Source organism: Penicillium angulare (genome assembly GCF_028827245.1).
Source record: "Penicillium angulare strain IBT 27051 chromosome Unknown utg000005l_segment0_segment0, whole genome shotgun sequence".
Lineage (NCBI taxonomy): Eukaryota > Fungi > Ascomycota > Eurotiomycetes > Eurotiales > Aspergillaceae > Penicillium > Penicillium angulare.
The window spans coordinates 3,185,502-3,206,640 of NW_026623164.1; the positions used below are offsets into that span (position 1 = coordinate 3,185,502).

At 46.3% G+C, this 21,139-nt stretch overlaps 7 protein-coding genes across 7 annotated transcripts; 4 read left to right on the forward strand and 3 right to left on the reverse strand.

The window, feature by feature from the left end:
• Positions 1–193: 193 nt before the first annotated feature.
• On the forward strand, positions 194–1,411 carry N7478_008536 (ribose-phosphate diphosphokinase; the record flags this gene model as incomplete). Its single annotated transcript, XM_056924750.1, has 4 exons — positions 194–264; positions 371–462; positions 530–902; positions 985–1,411. The coding sequence occupies 4 exons, from the start codon at positions 194–196 to the stop codon at positions 1,409–1,411; spliced, it is 963 nt and encodes a 320-aa protein (XP_056777476.1).
• Positions 1,412–3,178: 1,767 nt separating this feature from the next.
• Positions 3,179–4,383, reverse strand: N7478_008537 (40S ribosomal protein eS6; the record flags this gene model as incomplete). Its single annotated transcript, XM_056924751.1, has 6 exons — positions 3,179–3,275; positions 3,341–3,659; positions 3,752–3,850; positions 3,943–3,963; positions 4,054–4,126; positions 4,279–4,383. The coding sequence occupies 6 exons, from the start codon at positions 4,381–4,383 to the stop codon at positions 3,179–3,181; spliced, it is 714 nt and encodes a 237-aa protein (XP_056777477.1).
• A 1,973-nt stretch (positions 4,384–6,356) lies between these two features.
• On the forward strand, positions 6,357–7,937 carry N7478_008538 (uncharacterized protein; the record flags this gene model as incomplete). The annotated part of the gene is made up of 3 exons (XM_056924752.1): positions 6,357–6,593; positions 6,827–7,572; positions 7,724–7,937. The coding sequence occupies 3 exons, from the start codon at positions 6,357–6,359 to the stop codon at positions 7,935–7,937; spliced, it is 1,197 nt and encodes a 398-aa protein (XP_056777478.1).
• A 1,958-nt stretch (positions 7,938–9,895) lies between these two features.
• Positions 9,896–12,221, forward strand: N7478_008539 (putative HMG box transcriptional regulator; the record flags this gene model as incomplete). The annotated part of the gene is made up of 3 exons (XM_056924753.1): positions 9,896–10,358; positions 10,523–10,668; positions 10,731–12,221. 3 exons carry the CDS (start codon positions 9,896–9,898, stop codon positions 12,219–12,221), a joined length of 2,100 nt encoding a protein of 699 aa, XP_056777479.1.
• A 305-nt stretch (positions 12,222–12,526) lies between these two features.
• On the forward strand, positions 12,527–16,200 carry N7478_008540 (DEAD/DEAH box helicase; the record flags this gene model as incomplete). The annotated part of the gene is made up of 2 exons (XM_056924754.1): positions 12,527–13,388; positions 13,445–16,200. 2 exons carry the CDS (start codon positions 12,527–12,529, stop codon positions 16,198–16,200), a joined length of 3,618 nt encoding a protein of 1,205 aa, XP_056777480.1.
• Positions 16,201–16,519: 319 nt separating this feature from the next.
• N7478_008541 (uncharacterized protein) lies at positions 16,520–18,370 on the reverse strand (the record flags this gene model as incomplete). The annotated part of the gene is made up of 1 exon (XM_056924755.1): positions 16,520–18,370. One exon carries the CDS (start codon positions 18,368–18,370, stop codon positions 16,520–16,522), a length of 1,851 nt encoding a protein of 616 aa, XP_056777481.1.
• A 619-nt stretch (positions 18,371–18,989) lies between these two features.
• On the reverse strand, positions 18,990–20,867 carry N7478_008542 (uncharacterized protein; the record flags this gene model as incomplete). The annotated part of the gene is made up of 5 exons (XM_056924756.1): positions 18,990–19,265; positions 19,332–19,436; positions 19,495–20,225; positions 20,305–20,610; positions 20,678–20,867. 5 exons carry the CDS (start codon positions 20,865–20,867, stop codon positions 18,990–18,992), a joined length of 1,608 nt encoding a protein of 535 aa, XP_056777482.1.
• Between the last annotated feature and the right edge of the window lie 272 nt (positions 20,868–21,139).

Genomic DNA, 21,139 nt, shown 5'->3' on the forward strand with positions numbered 1-21,139 from the left:
AATCTTCCGAAATCGGATGATGTAAGACAAGGCGGTGAGGAGTCACGGGTTACGAAAAAAATGCGGGGCCCAAATGGACAGGTGCGGGATTCAATTTTTTTATCAGCTTCAGCTTCACTTCTGTTCCTTTGTCTTTGCTTTTCCCTGGGATATCCCGATACCCGGCTCCCTTGTACTTCCGTTGCACATCACAATGGCGACCAACTCCATCAAGTTGCTGACTGGCAACAGCCACCCAGAGCTTGCTCAACTCGTGGCGGATCGGTATGTGGTTGATCCTTGCGTTCTGCCCGATCGGCTTCGGCTCAAAAAAGAAAAGAAAGCTTTAGCGGCAAAGACTAATTCGATACTAACTCGATAATATCTGCAGCCTCGGCATCGAGTTAACCAAGATTATGGTTCTGCAATACTCCAACCAGGAGACCAGCGTCACAATCGGTGAAAGTGTCCGAGACGAAGATGGTACGCTGCCCCCACTGAGGTGCTATGGAGAAACCTTGTTGCTGATCTTCGTTTTGTTGTTGTGCAGTCTTCATTATCCAAAGTACCTCTCCGGGGGAAATTAATGACGGGCTGATGGAATTGCTCATAATGGTAAACGCCTGCAAGACTGCCTCTGCCCGTCGCATTACAGCTGTCATTCCCAACTTCCCTTATGCTCGCCAAGATAAAAAGGATAAGAGCCGCGCTCCTATCACCGCCAAGCTTATGGCCAACATGCTCCAGACCGCTGGCTGCAACCATGTCATTACTATGGATCTTCATGCTAGTCAGATCCAGGGCTTCTTCAATGTCCCCGTTGACAACCTGTATGCTGAGCCCAGTATGCTCAAGTGGATCCGGGAAAACTTGGATGTGAGCAACTGTGTCATTGTCAGTCCCGATGCTGGTGGTGCCAAACGGTAAGTTATCAACTCCCCGATGCGGGGCATTCATCTTTTTCCGTAGGATGCCAAAAGCCTAATATGATATTTCTCCACATAGTGCTACCGGTATTGCCGATCGCCTCGACTTGCAATTCGCTCTTATTCACAAAGAACGTGCTCGCCCCAACGAAGTCTCCCGCATGGTTCTTGTTGGAAACGTCAAGGACAAGGTTGCTATTATTGTCGATGACATGGCGGATACCTGCGGAACACTCGTTAAGGCTGCCGACACTGTCATGCAGCACGGAGCTAAGGAGGTCAACGCCATTGTTGTTCACGGTATCCTCTCCGGAAAGGCTATTGAGAACCTGAACGGTAGCTGCTTGAAACGCCTGGTTGTTACCAACACCGTTCCCCACGCTGAGAAAAAGGAGGCTTGCGATCGTATCGAGACTATCGATGTCAGCCCTACGCTGGCCGAGGCTTGTCGTCGTACCCACAACGGAGAGTCCGTGAGCTTCCTCTTCTCGCACGCTGTTGCTTAATTGCGAGGCTACTGTAACATTTTGTCTCTTTTCCTTTTTCTCTTTGAAAATCAAATTCAATACCCCATTTCAAACTGACTATCTACCGGGGGCCCCTTTCACATGTATGTTGACAAATTTCTATACGGTATGATGTTAAGGGTGTGCCGGAGAAACAAAAATACGATTTTTATGACCTCTATTTGATACTTTTCCCCCTGATTGATGAGGCCGAGCTGTTGACATGCTTTAAATTTGATATCTCTCTTTTTTTTTGACTTTACCCTTGTGGCGGTGATTTGATTATTATTTGTTGGGAAAGAACGATTCGCACTTGCTGGCTCTGTTGGTTCCTTGCTATTTTTCAGGGTTAGAATCGGGTGTATATTTCGCGCCAGTTGCATCGTGCATTTATCGGAAGTTCTCCAGGGGTTATTTTAGAATATGATTAGATGCCTTGACGTCCATTTCTCTTGGATCTTTTTGTTTTATTATGCTAGGACTTCATACTAGCCATCTCAAATTTCTTCACTATTATACTTATGCTGGTGACTTCAAGTGGTGGTTAGGAGACTTGAATTGATACTCGGTTCAAGTTGGTGAACAGTCCGAGTCCCGAAATGTTTTTTCCGGTGTTGAAATGTTGGATAGTTGCCACTGTTGAACGTGTAAAAGCCCGATCACCTTTGAATTATATACCTCCCTATGTCTGATGTAGCATTGGCCGTATAAACATTTCGAGTCCAACTTCAAGTTCAAGTTACACCAAGGTTTGAACCTTGAAGCGAGAGTCGTCCGAAGTTAGCTTAGGGTGACAGACCCCGATATATATCAGTTTCAACTTTGGCATCGGGATTGATTAAATAGGTACATATTCAAATTGTACGTATTTACCTATGGATAAACACAAAGTATGACCTAGGGTATATACTAGCTCAATTGAATATTGATGCTGGTGGGGTGGTCATTACTAGTAATCTTGAAATACTTGGAGCCCCAGAGGTTGGCTAGCCGCGTAATACGGCCATGCTAGGTCCGCGGAACTCTCAGACCAAGTTTTAAGAGTCTAAGGTGGTTTTGTTAAAAGAGAATTGACAATTTAGAATACCAAAACAAGAGCGGAGCTTTCAAGAACTAGGAATTTCATTTGACATTGATTGGGTAATACATATAGAAAAAGGCAGAAAAAGGCCTGGGCCTGAAGGAGGTTAACAGATAAGGCTGACTAGATGACACTAAGGTTATGCATAGTAAGCCATGCGCAATTAGTGGCTTAAATGTTAAGTCTTGACCATCATGCCACAGCGATATCCACTCAGTCCATAACTAGTACTTTTACCCCCAGACTTTTAAGTTGAGCCGAATACGTAGCCTGGGCCTTATAGTGATCATGAGATAATCCAGCCATAATCACTTTAGGTAGCCCCTTTCAAGAAATTTAGTTAGTTTCTACGAGCCAATCCGTACACTATCAAAGATAATGAAACGAAAAAACAATGAAATTTGCATGCACTCCATTCAAAAAAGGGTTGTCAAAAGATAGGTTCAGCACAGATGCATCGCCCCGAGGCTCGAAATCAACGTAGCATCCCGGGGAGGGTGATCAAACCATTCGCCTATACGCTAAAACCTGATCCCCCATACTTTTTCATAAGCCCTTTTTTTATCAGACATATCCGCGCCTCTGGGAGTGATCTTCTTTTTTTAATCCCTCAATCATCCCAGCAACGTGAGCCTCCCCCGATTAAACCTTCCCGCAGAAATAAATCATAATACCGCGGTGAAGATCTATTTGTGCATAGACGAAGCTCGTCGCTTGCGGAGCTCGTCACGCTTAGCCTTAACCTCGTGGACACGGTTGGCGAGGAGCTTGGCGTAGTCGTTGCTGTGTAAATGTTAGTTGTGTTTTGTTTTATTTGATTTTGGTTTTTCATAAGGGGGAAAACTTACGCAGCCTCACGGGAAGCCTCAGCGCGGCGGCGCTTGATGGCAATGGCGTGACGCTTGCGCTGGAGACGCTGGGGAGTGACCAGACGCTGGATCTTGGGGGCCTTGGTGTAGTCCTTCTTGCCCTCCTTGGTAACGGTACGGCGGATGACGAACTGGCGGACATCGTCCTTCTTGTCAAGACCGAAGAAGCTGCGGATCTTGGTGGCACGCTTGGGACCCAGGCGCTTGGGGACGACGGTGTCGGTGAGACCGGGGAGCTCCTGCTCACCCTGCTTGAGGATGCTCAGAGCAAGGACGGAGAGGTCCAGACCGGTGATGGCTGTAGAATGAATGGGTCAATTTTGGGTTGTTCAAGTTTTTGACACTTGGGATTCCCATTTGTCGAGAGGGGAAATGGGAGAGTTCACGTACCACCACGGACGGACTTGCGCTTGCGCTCACCGGTACGGCGGGGGCGGTAGCAGCTGTGGCCCTCGGCGAGGAGGAGACGGGTACGGGTGGGGAGGAGAACTGTAGAAGAATCGATGAGTATGCTGTGAAATATTTTTGTTGTGTGGTTTTCCTGAGTCGGGGTCAGGAAGAGATCGGTATTCAAAACGTACCACCCTGCTTCATGGGGAAACCTAAAAAAAATTCAGTTAGCGATCATGTTCCCTTGAATATTCATTTCTGATATTCTTCCAATATGCAGGATCGGATGCGAGTTGTCGTACCTTGCTTGTCGTTACCACCGGTGATCTTGAAGAGGTAGCCCTTGAACTCATCACCAAGGGAGTCACCAACGACCTAATTCAAATAAAGATACCCATCAGCCCATTCGTTCTTATCAATCGTATTTGTGTTCATTATCAAAAGATTATTTTTTTTCGTTGTGTGGGGAGTTCGTCGAATTGTGTGTGGATGTGTATGTGTGAATTAAAGGATCGGGGATTGCTGACTTCGGTGCCCATGCGCTTCTCCATGAAGGGACGGAGCTTGCGCTCATCTTCGACCTCGACGATCTTCTGCGACCCATTGGCCGGGTAGGAAATGTTGAGCTTCATCTTGACGGGGGTTGCGCGGTCAAGACGGTAGCGCGGAGTTGTCGACGGTGATGTTGAAGGGTTCGGTCGTGTGGATTTTTCGAGTTCCAAAGGTTTGGTGTAGCGAGTGTGTGTGTGGCTGACTCATCTGGCGCTAGCCTGATCAGGTAGGAAAGGAGCCAGCGTCGCTAAGGGTGTCACGTGAGGCGACACATCAGCATCTAGTTTTTGTGGCCTCAGGCAGAAAGGACTGGTGGGATGTGACACCTAAGGAATCTGGCAGAAGATTTTAACTGTTAACTAAGTTAGTTACTGAAAAATGCTTCAAGTCTCCATAGCGTCATTGATCTCTTTCCTTTCACCTTGAGCTTTCACGATGACGAGCAGAGAAGACTCTGTTACATTGCCGCGTTTAGTTCTCACGAGGTTAATCTTTATATGCATAGAGTCTTCATTATGAAGCTCTTCTTCCCTCTGCCGTCATACTTATGTCCGTTCTTCACAAATCTATTGCTGTAGCATACCTAGATAATAGCCCCACGAGGTTGGCATTTATTTGAGTGTCGATATATGATGTGACACGTTATAAATTCCAGGACTTTGGGCCTTGAGATAGTGGCATAGTCACCCTAACATAGGGCTAAAAGCAGGCCAATTTAGAAGCCAGGGAAACCCCAAGTGTACACATATATTTGTCCAGCTGTGTATAGTTATGCAAGATGGAGTTTAAATCTCCACATACTATTACAATATTGAATTTGTTGCCAACAACTCGAACTTGGAACCAGGATCGATTTTCGATCAACTCATCAATTTTGCCTCCTTCGTACCTGCCCATTGGTATACTAGATCTTGGCAGATTTACTTTCAAATGTCAATAACGTCCTACACACTCAAACTTGAACCTTAAGAGGATCTGATATGCTGCAGATCCGGTGCGACCGAAGACTTGGCATTTTCGTTTCGTACCTTGATCTCCTTGATCTTCCTCGGCTCGTACAAGTTACTGTAAAGGTTTAAAGGCCGCCCGAAACCCCTGAGACAATGCAGTCTCCCGCTCCAAAAAGTGAGTGATAGATCCAGTCGTCTAAGGGCTTCAGGACTGAAATGTCCGCTATAATTAATCTGCACGATCCCGTTAATTTGGCGATGTGGTGTTCAGACGTTTTTAATATAACCAACCGTATTAATGTCACATTTGAATCGAGGCGGAGTTAATTCTGACTCTGAGGACTCTGGAAGATATTTTCCAAATAATTTTGAATACTTCGTATATTGTCATACTTGAACTGCTATGTACTGGACTCCACCGCGTGGGCCTCGTACACAGCGGAGATGAGGCGACCCAATGCCGAAACAAGCTTCGTTGCCGTCTTATCGACGCACGCGATTCGTTTCCACGTTCATTCTTTCCCCCCAGGCCGCGTGGCCCCAAGTTGAAAGTCTTCAATGTGTTCACAACCAAAAGCTCTCTCTTCTCCTTGTAAAACATCTCTGCGTATTCAACCGTTCTTCACTACGTAGAATTGACTTTTGCATTTTCATAACACCCCAGCTTATCCATTATCCAACTCGCCACCTTCGTGACCTCTACTAAGCCTTTTCGGTTCCCCCGGCGGGAGAAAAAAAAAAAAAGTCATTTCATCTACGATTATCGATATTCTTATCTGTCCCCCTTTTCTTTTTCCTCGCCCCGCAAAGAGCGACGAACACCTCTCGACTCCGCCAGTAAATCATCTCCCTTGCTTAGCTCGGTCGGGTAGCTCCGATTTTAGCAGTTGGCCTGGAATAGGGAGTTGCACTCGATAGCCGTTCCGATCGCACCGGTGCGGATCTGGATGGTTTAGCCGCAACCTGCACGAGTCATTTGGAGAAATTGAAACCTTGTTCCATACTTGCATTAATCTGAATCCTTTCGCTAGGGTTCTTCCCTATTTGAAACTCTTGTTCGAATCACCGTTTGCTGCATGGGTTTTGATTTACCTACCGTCAAGATGATGCGCCTCTTCAATCGGTTCTATGTGCTATGCGGTCTTGCCGCTTGTACGATGCTTTACTCGGCGTGGTTTTTGACGTCACGCAATTTCGGGGATATTGTACCGCTTGCCAGTGAAGAGTATCATACGGCGCCGGAGTTTGGGGAACGATTGGTTGTCTTTGGAGATTCGTGGAGTGATAATGAGACGGAGGACTTGCAAGGGAAGGTGTGGACTGATTGGCTTTGCGAAAAGGTGAGCAAGTCTTTTTTTCTCTTTTCTCTTTTCTCTTTTCTCTTTTCTCTTTTCTCTTGATTTTACTCAACGAGAACGATGCCCGGTTTATTCTGGGGACTGTCTGGATCTGGGCCTGGGATTGTCTCATTCCCATTTCCTCGGGGAAGCTTGTACCCGTTAACTTGAACTTGAATTGCATCTATACTTGCTGCGGTTTTGAATCTGTATCACTAACCAATGTCTTACGCTAGTTCTCATGTCACCAGGAGAATCTCGCCGAGACCGCTAAGTCTAGTTTCAGGGGTAAGTACACCGGCTCGGTCGTCGACAACACGGAGTTGGATGTACTAGACCGTGTGTCTCAGACAAAACTGAAAGACATGAAGACGCAGCTCCAGCACTGGTTGGCTGCGGAGATGAAAACGGTTAAGGGAATGTCGGATGAGGACCTTAAGTCTCGACAAGACAGAACGATATTCGTTGTCTCGTACGGAGTCTGGGACATCTGGAGTCTTGTCTCGAAGGAGTACGGATCCGCCTGTGAATCCGTTGACCGCCGTATCAAGACGATCATGAATCAACTGAACATCCTTGCCGAGACATGGGGTTCTGATAACCTCAAGGTGATCCTTACGCAGTCTGTTGATGTGACGTTTCTGCCTGCTTTTCTGGCTGCCTACCCTTCGCAGGGAGAAGAGTATAAGACTGCGGTTAAGATTCTAGCGTATTGGAATGCGAGGTTGAAGGAGGCTGCTAAACCTTGGGAGAAGGGAACTGTCTATCTATTTGATACGAATGCATTTCTGTTGGATCGCATTCGCGATTGGCAGTATTTTGCAGCAGGGATTACGGCTCAAGACGGCTTGGGATCGAACGAAGATCCTGGTTGGGAGAATGTTGCAAATGGCTGTGTTGAATCAGAAGGGGGAATCACGGCCATGGTTTCAAGCAAGAAGAACAAGGCGCCGTGCGAAAACCCGGAGAAGTACCTGTTTTGGTAAGTCGCTTCTGGATTTGATTTTTGATTTTTGATTTGGCACACTCTTTTTTGTCTTGTTCTTGGGGATTTGAAGATCGACAATTTGGATACTTTTTGCTTTCATTTTCTTTTGTTATCTTTCGAACTCGACTAACCATGTCTTTTACAGGAATGAAATGACTATGGGCCCCTCTGCCCACCGCCTGATGGCATCAGAGGTGTATGACGGAATCAATGGAGTCTTGTTGAACTCCACAGAGGGAGCGCAACTGCAACAGCCAGAGGAAGAGGAGAAATCAACGGAACCAGGATCAACGGCTCCGGAGACCAAGGTCAGACCTGATCCACCCACACACCACAAACGACGGAGGTTCGCAGCATAGACAATGTCTCTTGTAAATTACATATTTTGTATATATCCCCCATGTTATGTTTCCATTGTTTTGGACATCTTTCCGAGGGAAATCGAAAAAAAGAGTGAACCCTTGGAGGAAAAAAAACGAGAGACAAGCATATAGGTTACGACGGGCATGAATCATTATTATCATCATTTTACCCGAGACATTGAAAAGACAGCAGTAACTTCGTCGATCTCTCCCAATAACGACAGTCGGTACCCGAAGTCAACCAAGTCAAGTACTATGCCTGATGCGGTAAACAAGATCCAGGGTCAATGGATAGGTTCCAGTTGATCGGGTAGGGGAGGCACGGTGGTAGTAACCGACAGGTCAAACCCGCAGGACGGGAAACTAGTAGTATTATGTATGTAGTAGACACATGATTTGACACGATTTGGCATGGGGCCGCACTAAGACCCAAGGAAGTTTAAAAATTAAAAATAAAAAATCCAACAAAAGAAAAAAAAAGCCTCGAAGTAACCAGGTAGTATTGTTCCAACTCGAGAGTTACAAGCGCAGTGGAGAGCGATCGGCGGGGATGAGATCATCTCCGCGCTTTGGAGTGGAGCTGCGGTGACATGAGTGACATGGATGATCGGGGACAAGCTGGAAAGGGAAAAAAAGGCATGATGATGTGTCAATCTTTAGAATAATCATGAGGATCTACAGACACGAGGGATATTGAATAATGGAAGAAGAATTCAATTTGTTTGCCTCAGGAGATTACATGTCAATGTTTGCGATTTGATGTTTCTTTGTTCGGGGAAAGCGAGGCCTGGAGCCGCGGCCAATCACCCCAATCACTTGCATCGTTAGCGCTGGGCCCGCTGCGACTCGCCGCATCCGGGAAACAAAGAAAACAATGATCTCGTTTGCTCGAACGAGTGGGCTTCGGCGTTACGTTCTCTTTGATTTTTGCATTATTTGAAATTTCGAATTTTTGTTAGGGATTCTCACAAACCATGGAAACTGTATTTGTGGATTTCGTGCCTGACACTCTAGTATGGTATAGTATTGTAGATTTTAAAGTTATTACCTTGGTTCCATAGATGTGATTATCAGGGGAACAAAAACCCTGGAAGAAAACGAACAAGGAGAAAGAAGATTATGAAAATGTCATTTATGGAAGATTATGATCCTGGTTCGTACTTTTCTCTCTCTCCATTTTCCCCTTCTCCAGTTTTCAGTGTCTAGTCTCTCTTAACGACACACACACTTATCTTCTGCCTACCCATTATTATTTTATTATTTTTGCCCCTAAATTCATTCCCCTTGCTCGGTTGGCGTGGCCCAGATACCAACTATATCGCACCGATTGGGATCTATTGTCAAAGAACAAGTCACTGGAACAGGGATTAGGTCCCGATTTTCCCCTCCAGCACAAAGAAATCACAAAAATAAGCCGCCTTTGTCTTGAGCCGTTTCCTGTCTGGGCCATTTACTTGCTATAGAACCTTTGAACCTTTCTCTTAAGAGATTGAGGTGATTGAAGTGACCGGGGGTGACAGGATCTAGTCCCTACTGTTGGTTCTTCTCTCTTCCCCCGGCGCCATTATTGGGAAGAAGCTGGAGCTGCCGGGGGCTTTTTTATTCCCTTTGAAAGCCTCGTGTGTTTTTTTTCTCTTTTCTCTTTTCTTTATTTCCATCTATCGCTCTGTGTCTTTCATAAAGACCATCTTTTGCTCTCCAACCAATCTCTCTCCACGGGTTGGTTTCCTTTCTTCTCGGTGCTTATCCTTACTCTTGTTCGATTCGAGCCCTTCTACCAATCTCCCTTTCTCTTTTTGACTTTTCTTTCTTTCTTCGTCGGTTGTTCAAACGACATAAAGCTCAAAGATTAACTTTTTCTTTGAGTTGTCATTTCACTTTTCGACTCCTTCCTTGTTCTCGTGCGTTGTGGTGGTGGCGGTCTCGGCCCCCTCCTCTGGACAATACATAGATAAATGTCTTGGGATCGAGTGCTTCCCGCCCCGCCTGGTCTGCACTATGATTCTACCCAAGTCAGATCTAGTGACTTACTCGACCACAAGATCATGAGTGATTCTCCCAAGTCTCACGGTTCATTACCGTACCGCCCGGAACCACTCAAGTATGCCGACATCCGACCTAATGGTATGCCCCAAGCTCACCAACATATGATGGCATTCAACCAAGGGAATGCAGCACCGAGGATTGAACAGTATGAATCAACGGGGTCAATAGGACCAATGGCTTCAATGGTGCCAGCTGGTCATGGTAATCAAAATGCCAATGTTCTGGCACGGCAGTCAAATTGCCTGGTTTCTACCAAGGATGTCTCGCGCTCTTCCTCTTCTTCTGGTAGCGCTAGTCCCGTTCGATCAGTCAAGGAAAGAGATTCTTTCTGTCTCTGTCAGCCGGATCCAAAAGTACCCCGACCTCGCAATGGTGAGTCGATATCATATGAGCCGCTGAATGAGCATGGCAAGTGCTTTCTCTTTGCCTCTTGACATGGTTTCTTTTTCTTTGGCTCTTATTCCTATTCCTATTTGTTTTTCTGCAATAGAAGGCATCAAAATATCGAAATAGATTGGCTAATTCATGCTTCCCAGCTTTTATCCTGTATCGACAACATTATCAAGCAGCTGTGGTAGCCCACAATCCGGGAATGGCCAATCCCGATATTTCCAAAATCATTGGAGAGCAATGGAGAAATCTCTCAGAGGATGAGAAATCAAAATGGAAAGCTTTAGCAGAGGTATGAATTAATAACGAAACTTTCTAAACACGATTGGCAAAACAGAGCTGACCAGGAATTAGGAGGAGAAAATCCGGCATAATCAACAATATCCGGGGTATCGCTATCAGCCCCGCAGAAGTGGTCGAGATGGCAGCTCTCGTGGCACTGGAGTGGGAATCAGCAATAACCCCTCTGGCGGAACTCATTGCAATCGCTGTGGTGGACGATTCATGCACCCGCCATCTCCAATGACCCCTTTCACCCCAACTGGAATGTCAGACTACCGGCCTTCCGGGCTCTCAACACCAACAGCAAAATCCTTCATGGCGGCCAGAAGCTCGCAGGTTCGGGAGCAAGAATCAGAGCCTAAGTGCAGACTGGACTCATTAGACTCACGGCCACGATCTCGTCTCGCCGATGGAATGGGTTCACCCGAAATTAAACGCCGTCGTGTCTCCCAAGCAAACATTCATGCAGGTCTACCTGGGAGTCGAGATAGAAGCCCAGATTCATTATATCAAGCACCACCGTACAGCGCTCGTCCTGACATGCAAGGTAAACGCCATGTGCCCCCGATGCTTCAACCCCAACGACCATACGATACCGCACAGGGCCAAGGATATCCAGACCCGAACTTGAAGCTTGCACCTCTTCAAACTGGAACACCAGTAATGACGCCCGTCACACCGCACTTCTCAACAGATCCCAGCGTTGAAGCGACAGTGATGACAATTCCATTCCTTAACAAAATCAAAGTCCTCGCCAAAATATCTCCCCCACTGCTCCCTTCATTTCGGGAATCAAACCCTCAACTCAGAGGCCCCGTCATTGCCGTTGATGGTCATGATCCCGAATTGGTCCGAACAGCAGTTGAATACTTAGACCGTCTTCTTCAAAAAGAATCAAAATACATGGTCCGCGTCTTTGATGGGCCGGAAATCAGAGCTCAACGCGACACAGCCTCAGATGGAGGCCAAATGGGCGATGCCACAGTTGACTACCTCGATACAATCTCAGCGTGGCACCGTATCTCCGATGAAGTGATCACATTCGTCAAGTCAATCTCAACAGCCGTTTCTATTGGCTCAAGGTCCAGTCCAGAGGAAGAACAAAAACTGAACTTATCACCTAAGTCCTTGGTTCCAAAGACTGCTAATCTGCACATTCACTCACCTCCCCAATCAAGCGAGAATGGCTCCGATCATAGTGCCGTCTCTCCCACTACTATTGGAAGCCACTTCCAGATTCCTCTTGCCTTGGTCCCGCGGTACCAACTTACAACCGCTGATGCATTTGCATGTTCCGTTCCTATTAACGACTCGTACGCCCCACTTGATCATTGGCAGTGGATGGCGTCTCTTTGGCGTGCTTGCGTCGGTCCTGATATTACTGTTTATATTCGAGAATGTACCCGGGAGGAACTAGATCGTGCGGGGGGAAATCCCGTGGAAGTCAGATTGCATGATGCTAGGACAATCGTGTTACGGAAGGTTGTGGGTACACCTCGAGAATTGGATCAGAAGTCACTGAAGCGAGTTGGATTTGAGATTGAGGATTTTTTGACACAGTGAACAATAATGTACGTTTCGAGGACCCTATAAGTTTAGATAAAGTAGGCAGTAATGACAATTGATCTAATAATGGCACTGTTTTGTAGTATTTTGTAAGCGTCTAGGGTCTAGAAATGTAAAGGAGACTGCAGGACATGGAGTATGAATGCGGGCCTCCTTGGTAAGTGCAGCCCTGATTGGCTAGAAGTGTCGATTTGACCCCGCATGGCTGGAATCTTGGGCGGTGAGGCGCCCAATCTATCAATCCCGATCGCTGCCTTCATCTCAAGTGCTGCTTTTGCCTCCACCACCTCCCTTTCAACATCATGCCCGGGTGGCCGGTGATCGGGACCTTCGATGGCTCAAGGTATCCGGGAAAAGAAGGCTTTCTCATCAGAGACAGTCTGCAAGATGAATCTGCAGCGGTTCAACTATCAGATGATGTTCCTTTCCCTCAGCCTACTTGGAACCAGTCTTTGCCAACATCTCAGAATACGAAACTTCTAGAAAATAGTAAAAATATGGGTCCTTTGAAATTCGAAATTAAAGATTCGAATGTCTGGCTTCCCGTGGGTACTTTTAACAAAGTCTCCATTACCCGGGATAATTTGCTGGAGCTGGAGATCTCGATATTATCAGAAAATGATTGGATCCGCACCCAGACCAGTGGTGATACATGCAACCTCGATGAAAATATCCGGGTATATGTTAATACATTAGCCACTGACCCACGCAATACCAAACGTGGCATTACAAAGTTGCGGGGTTGCTTGAGAATCATCATGTCTAAGATCGATCGCACGGCTCATGCGTGGACAAACTTTCGCAGGGCTAATCTTGAGTCGACGCAAACTTCAGATGGCTCAGATACTGAATCACTATGGTACATCTTTAATACATTGGACAACCCAAATCCAGACTGTGACTCTATGAAGGATATTTATTCTCGACGAGCGATGCAAGATTTGCTTTTTGGAGACGATCTCTCGGAATTTGGGCTTAAAGCTACACTGTATCCATATCAGCGCCGATCTGCTGCAATGATGATTCAGCGTGAAGTACAGCCAGCCCCGATGCTTGATCCTCGTTTTCAGACTGGTCAGACTCCCACCGGCATTGAATATTATTACGATAAAGAAGATGTATGCATTATTCGCGAGAAACAGATGTATTCAGAAGCATGTGGAGGTTCGTATCAGTTATATTGGATAAAGTTATCGAACGAAGATGCTAATTTTGATTAGGTATTCTTGCTGAAACCATGGGCTGTGGCAAAACGCTCATATGCCTTGCTGTCATCTGGGCTACACGAGGTCACGTTCCAAATATTCCAATTCAATATTTGTCCCATGATGGACCAGAAGATTTTCGGCGTGTTAGAGACAAGGTTGGATCGCTCATGGAGATGGCGGCTGCTGCCGCAGGTCGCCACTGTAAGCCTTGGAAGGCATTTTTCCTGAAGAAGCAACAGGAAGAAGGCAGCTACCACGAGAGGTGTATTGAAGCATGCCAAGCTCATTGCGGATCTTATACAATCCCTTCACAGTCGACGAGATATCAAGGCCGCCAAAACATGTCCTACCCAAGGCCCCCAGATAAACATATCCGGCTTTGCTCGGGGACACTTGTTATTGTTCCAAACAACTTGGTTGATCACTGGAAGCATGAGATTTCAAATCACACTGAAGGCCTCAAGACTTTGATTATAAGGCAAGGAGCTGATAAGACCCCGTCGGCGGATGATCTTCTGGATTATGACATTATCGTATTCTCCAAAACTCGATTCGAGAAAGAATCTGGGGAACCCGTGAATAACCGCCAGAACAGTTCATTTTCTTATACCGAGTCATCGCTTTTACAACTGCACTGGCTACGGGTAATTGTTGATGAAGGTGAGAACGCAGGCAGTCAAGGAACGAGGATGAGCCATTTTTTCAAAGAACTTCATTTTGAGCGTCGCTGGGTCATCTCTGGTACTCCATCTACTGGACTCTATGGAGTTGAAGTTAGTCTGGCTTCACAAGAGGCTTTAACAAGTGATACGGAGTCGTCACAAAATACAACTTCGGCGATACTGAAAGGCCGAAAGAAGACTGGGAATGCGGTCGAAAATGAACTGAAAGACCTCGACAGAATGAAGTACATTGTCATTAACTTTCTTGATCTTAAGCCATGGTCTAATCCCAAATCGGATGATCCAGCGGATTGGACAAAGTACATTAAGCCTTACGGGGATAACGGCAAGCGACGCAAAACACCAGCAGTTCGCGCTTTGCTTCAAGGGCTGGTTGTACGGCATCAATTGGATGTGATAAGCAACGAGATTACGCTTCCAAAGCTCTACAACAAGATAGTCCATCTTGGTCCTACATTCTATGATCGGCTATCTATAAATCTGTTTCTTTTCGGTCTTGCTGTCAATTCCATTACTTCCGAACGTCAGGGCTCGGATTACATGTTTGACCCTAGCAATCGCAAACATCTTAACCAGGTTATTAATAATTTGCGGCAGGCTGGATTCTGGTGGGCTGGCTCTGATATCAACTTGCAAGATACGGTTAAGCATGCACAGGAATACGTTGAGAAGAACTCCGAGAAAATGACCAGCGCTGATATTAAGAAGTTGAACCGGGGGTTTGAGATTGCTAGCCGAGCCCTGGGATCAAGCTCCTGGCACGAATTTAAGGAATTACATGAACTTGGTGTCCTTGTTCTGAATTTCCCCGAGGACAATCGAGACCATTGGGCACTCAACCCTGGAAGTACAAAAAACAATCCACTTCTTACCGGTATTACGCAGGCTCGGCGTGCACAACATCTCGTGACGGAGAATTTGCGTCTTCCTGATCCTACCCAAGGCCTTTCTGGACATGGCATCAAAGTACGCTCTGAGCTGAGACAAAGCAATAAAAAGCCAGCCAAGGGTGCCCCGGAGTCAATAAAAATTCCTACGAGCCCGAGTCAACTGAGTCACACTTCCAAACCATTAAAAAGGAAGTTACACAAGAAGACTTTCTCCCGGCATCTTCTACGTTCGCTTCCCGAAGATTCCGATCTCAAAAACACCAAATTGATTGCTACAACATCCGCTAAATTGACTTATCTCCTGGACCGAGTTCTTGAGTTTTACAAAACAGAAAAGATAATTATTTTCTACGATAACAACAATTCGGCCTACTGGATTGCCGAAGGCCTCGAGCTTCTCGGTGTAGAATTTCGCATCTACGCCAGTACTCTGAGTCCCGAACTTCGAACAAAATATCTTAATTTATTCCGCGAGGAGAGCCATGTTCGTGTTCTTCTCATGGATCTCCGACAGGCATCACACGGCCTACATCTCGCTCAGGCTTCACGTGTTTTCATCGTCAACCCAATTTGGCAACCTAATGTTGAAAGTCAAGCCATAAAACGTGCCCACAGAATTGGTCAAACGAGACCTGTTTATGTTGAAACACTTGTTTTAAAAGATACACTCGAAGATCGCATGTTGAGTCGACGAAAAGAGATGTCAGAAGCAGAGATACAACATGCCGAGAAAAGTTTGCTGGATGATGCCGTAATGAGTGATATCATCCAAAGTGAAGATTTTCTAGAAATGTTCGATGAAGCTGAGACTGGAGCGGCATTCTTGCGGAATCAGACTGGATTTTTTGATCGCCATAGCTTGCCAATTCCCGATGATGAAGAGGTCGATAGTAATAACACTGGGGGAAATGATCGTCCATTCCATTTACCGGTTGTTGAGTCGGATGCAGACGATAGAAGCGAGATTGGCGCTGCCTTTGGAGAAGGTTTTGAGTCGCCTCCTGTAAAGAAATCTCGTGTCGGCTTTGCGTCCCGCGTGCAGCTTTTGGATGATGATGAGGGTGACACCACTAGAAGCTCTGGCCCAGAGCCTACAGGCTTATTTTCGGCCACTGTGCTATCTGGATTACTACCGCTTGTTGCAGCAGATGAGAATCATGATCAAAATCGTAAGGTGTCGATTTTTGGGCCTTGATCTAAACTTTAATATCATATTCCTTTCTCAACTCTTTATTTTCTTACTTGATTTCAACATGCCTTGGTTGTTTTCACCTTAGGAACAATACGCGGCCCTGGAGGCTTAGATACGTACAGTTGGATTGAAAGATTACCACTACTCATATTACCATCATCTTGAGAGGTGGTTTTCCCTGACATTTCTGTTATGTTCCAATGGCTTGTATTCGATAAAATGGTTATAGAGGGGGCATAAGATGGCCCATATAATGAAACTAGAACATGTCCATTGTCTGCAAATTGTCTAGCGGCAAGGAGCTTCTATGAAGGATGGATCTTCAAGACTTCAGATCAGGATCAGGGTTGTTGCCCCATTTACGCGTTGTGACACCTTGAACAGATCCCTCATTTCCAGTAGGCTCGAGTGCTAAAACAGTGATGTTGTTACCACTCTCACGCAGATACACACCAGGAAGGTATAAGCTTTGCTGTGGACCGACAGTCCAGTATCGACCCAAATTCACACCATTCACCCAAACAACACCCTTAGTCCACCCCGATAGTTCAAGATAAGTATCACCCACTTCCTTAACATCGAAAGATCCACTGTAGAATATTGGGCTCGAGTTTGCCGATGGGTTTGGTGCGTTCTCGCTAGCACTGGGAGGGGAGACCAATGGAAGAGGATAGACTTCCCAATTTGAGACGACGGTACCAGAAATAGTAACGTTGCCTACTATTCCCTTTCGTTGATCCACAATTTGAGATCCATAATTCACACGCCCCATGTTCTCGATCAAGAGGTCGACCACATCGTGCTTCTTCAGCGATAGCTGCACAGCATTAGGGACTTCGTAGGTGTTATCAATAACGCCAACTCGTTCTCCGTTAACGTAGACAAGAACCCGGTCGCGTGGCGCATCTCCAGTTTTCAAAGTTCCATTCATAGAAGCAGTGGTAACATGCCTGTAAAGAATGAATCCGTACGACTGTCCCACGGCCTCCATATTGACGGGTGCTGTCTTCTGAATTGGTTCTGGGAGTGCATCAAACAGACTAACAGACGGCTTCAGCGTGATAGCTGGGATTTCAATCAATGGCTCTTCAGACACAAGATCAGGAACATTCTTCTTCCCAACATGAGAACTGATAGTCTGGCGAATAGCATGATAGATCTCATTCGTTCGCCCGCTTTCATCAAGCGGTGCACCATAGTCATAGCTCGTCGTGATGGGTTCCAGGGCATTTCCCCAATCAGCTCCATTCTGAAATCCCCAATTAGTTCCCCCATGAAACATATAGATACTGAATGAGGCATTCTGTTTCAATATCCATCCCAAATCAGAAGTAGCTGTCTTAATCGCCGCCGCATTACCCACATCAGTCTGGTACGTATTGTTACTCGCCCACTGATCCAACCACGTAATGTAGTACTCGCCATCAAGCTGTGGTCCCAAGCTACTAGCATCTGTAACGTACTTGTTTCGCGCTGCAAAGCCAGTCTGCGGACTCCCGTCCGTTTCAGCGAGTGCCCCAGCAATCTGACCACCCTCAAGCATAGACTGCTCCCCTCCATCATTGGTATAGAGAGGAACACCATAAGCTTCCCGCATCATGTCCCGCAAAGAAGCAATATACTCATGATTAGCACCATAAGAACCATATTCATTCTCAACTTGAGACATCAAAATAGGTCCCCCGTTTGTAACCATCAGATCCTTCAGCTCCTTGCCAAGATTATCAATATAGGACTTTGCCGCGGAAAGATAGGCCTTGTTGTTTGTTCGAACTTCCATATCAGGAACCTCGCTAAGCCAGGCTGGGAATCCACCCCATTCATGCTCGCCGCAGATATATGGTCCAGAGCGCAGAACAATGTTTAGTCCTACTTCTTGTGCTGTCTTGAAGTATCGCGCGATATCATTGTTACCACTTGTGTCCCATTCACCTTGTTTCGGAACAAGTTGATCCCAATATACATAAGAGAAAATAGTGTTGAGTCCCATGCTTCGAGCCTTAGCGAGTCGATCACCCCATAGTTCGTGGGGTATACGCTGTGGATCCATTTGGCCACCGATTATCTGGTATGGTTTTCCATGGAGAAGGAAAGTGTCGTTGTTCCATGTGAAGGGTTCGATTGCCCGGGCTGTAGCAGCGCTCAGGGCTAAAAGCAATAATTTCAGTAACATGGTTTCGAACCGTGGACTTGCGTTGGAATTAGGAAGTTTCTGGTCGGAATTATTCTCTTCGTTATATGGTCTTCATCGGATAATTGGGGGAGAGCTTGGGCCCCTCGCTAATACTCAATTGCGACGCCTTGTGTAGATCTTCTTTATGACTAACTTAATCTTGTATAGTTCTGTGTTGTGGTTGGCTCGGATGAATTCGTCCCTGATTAATCTGTATCTCAACCCCGCACGCGGGCGCGAGAAGAACAACGGTACAATGTCACTGTGACATGATGCGGGGTGAGGTTGGATTCAAATGTTTGTTTGTTCAAGTTTGAGATTGAGATTGAGGTTTATAGTTCATAGTGAGTTGGTGCTTGGAGCAATGGAGGTTAGTGGGAGTGCAGAGCCAAGTGTAATTCCTTCATGGGCCCACATTAAGGCATCCATCCATCTTTACCCGCTACTAAGCTTTACTAGTGAAGCCACTCAATGATTTAATACTTGAAAAGCAGAATTCTGTTGTGAAATGATAAGTATTCGTATATAATCTTAGACGAAACTATACGACGCTCTGCGTATACACGTTCCAGCCAGAGGCGCCTTCACACATTCCGGTGCCCTCATCGTCTGCCCTCGCTCAATGTCCAATGACGATAGTAGTCTCCACCTTATGATCTTTGTGTTCCTTCTGCCATTTCTTCGAATACCCAACTCCAAATCCTTTTGCAAACACGTCCCGAATAGCTTCCAAAGGCATACCCTTACATTCAGGGAAGAAAAACGCAACAAACAACCATCCGAGGAAGCAGATTGCGCCATAGAAGCCGAAAGTCCCACTTGGTGTCAAGCCCTTCATCATAGAGAGATACGTAGAGGAAATGATGATGTTGCAACCCCAGCAGGTAACAGTGTTCTGAGGAACCAGATAGTAAGTATCAAAAGCAAATGCAATTGACAAGGTGAGTGGGAGTACACTAACCAACATAGTTCCCACAGCTCGAACCTCTAATGGGATAAGTTCAGTGCCAATCCATGAAATTGTGGCAACGCCGGACGAATAAAAGGCGACGTAGAGGATAATAGACTGCGATGATATGTGAGAAAGGGTATGAGGGAGTACGATGATTATCGGAGGTACTTACGACTAGTACTAGGGCCGCAGGCCAGCCAACTGTAGAAGATTCGACCTCTAATGTCTCGAGATTGATGGGGATATGTAGGAAAGCCACGAGGGTGACAATCATGCAGCATGACATCCCAAGAATGGTGACCATGAGAATCTTCCTCCGACCGAATTTGTCGACAAGGACCAGGTTGACGATCGAGAAGACGAAGTTTGTTCCTGATACGGTGATACCCACGGCTGTAGAGTTTGCAAATCCAACGATAGAAAACAACGTTGAAGCGTAGTACATCAGAGTATTGAATCCACTAAGTTGGCTGATCGCCATGACCACGCATGCAGTAAGCACCGCGCGACCAGTCGAGGGTGTAGTAAAGACTTTCTTGAGAGTTGACCAGATAGACTCCTCTGCCATCGTTGCACTATCTTGTAAAGAGAGTTCAATAGATGTGATCTTAGCTTGCCGTTGCTCGTCGGTGGAAGTCGGGTAAATGCGCAAGAGAACTGCATCGGCAGCTTCAACCTTCCCATGCGAGACTAGCTGCCGAGGAGACTCTGGACATAAAAATAGGAGACCCGCCAGTAGCATAGCTGGGGCAGTTCCAATGCCCACCGTGGCACGCCATCCTTCACCTTTAACTTGAGCGAATCCGGCACCAATAGAACTAGCAACTAACTGGCCAAAGGTGACGCTCATATTGTTAAAGGCAACCATGCGACCACGGTATTTTGCAGGAGCCAACTCACCGACTTTAGCATACAGGAAAAGATTAGTCAATGCTAAAATTGATACATTGAGAGGCTGAGAGAGTTGAACGACAATACTTACTGTAGAGAGGAACGATCATCGCTGCACCTCCTACTCCTAGACCCACAACAAATCTCCCAGCAGCGAACTGAGCGACAGAATATGCACATGTTTGAATCACCGATCCAATCACGAATAATAGACATGCGCCCCATATAGGCCAGCGACGACCAAAGCGATCAGCGGTGAGCCCAGCTCCGATAGCTCCAACTAGTGCACCTCCGCTGGTCAACGATGTCACCATTTCTTGTTCGTTCGAGCTCAGGATATGACCGAGAGATTTGTCGATCGTAACCAAGACAGAGGAAATGTAACCAGTATCATATCCTAGCAGAGAAGAAAGGTTAGAATATGAATACGCTTCAAAATTTTTCTCGGACAGGAGTGTAAATACCAAAGAGAAATCCACCAATGGAGACAACTATGGATATAAGCCATGCTGCCTTCGAAGCAGCAGTTGACTCGATGCCACTCAGTTCTGTCTGTATATTCCCCTGGTCAAGGGACTTGATGTTCTCGATCTCTTCAAGGCCATGCTTGATTGGATCATCATCATGACTTGGTTTCTTGTCAAGATCCATCATTCAAAGATATTCAACTGAACCTGCAGTTTGTTGGAAAATAAATAAAAAGACGGGTCCAATGGTAAAGGTGGGAATAGTGGCTATTTCGGAATCCACTTGATCTAGTGGGTTTCCTAGGGCTATTTATGCCAAATAATTGAGGGATACTAATTGCCTTCCCTGTATTTCCCCACGGGGCAACCTGGGGTAGACTGGGGAAGTGGACGATCAGTTCGGGGAAAGAGTAGTCTTTTCGGAAACAGGTAAAATGGCCGCATAATCCTGGCGAATGA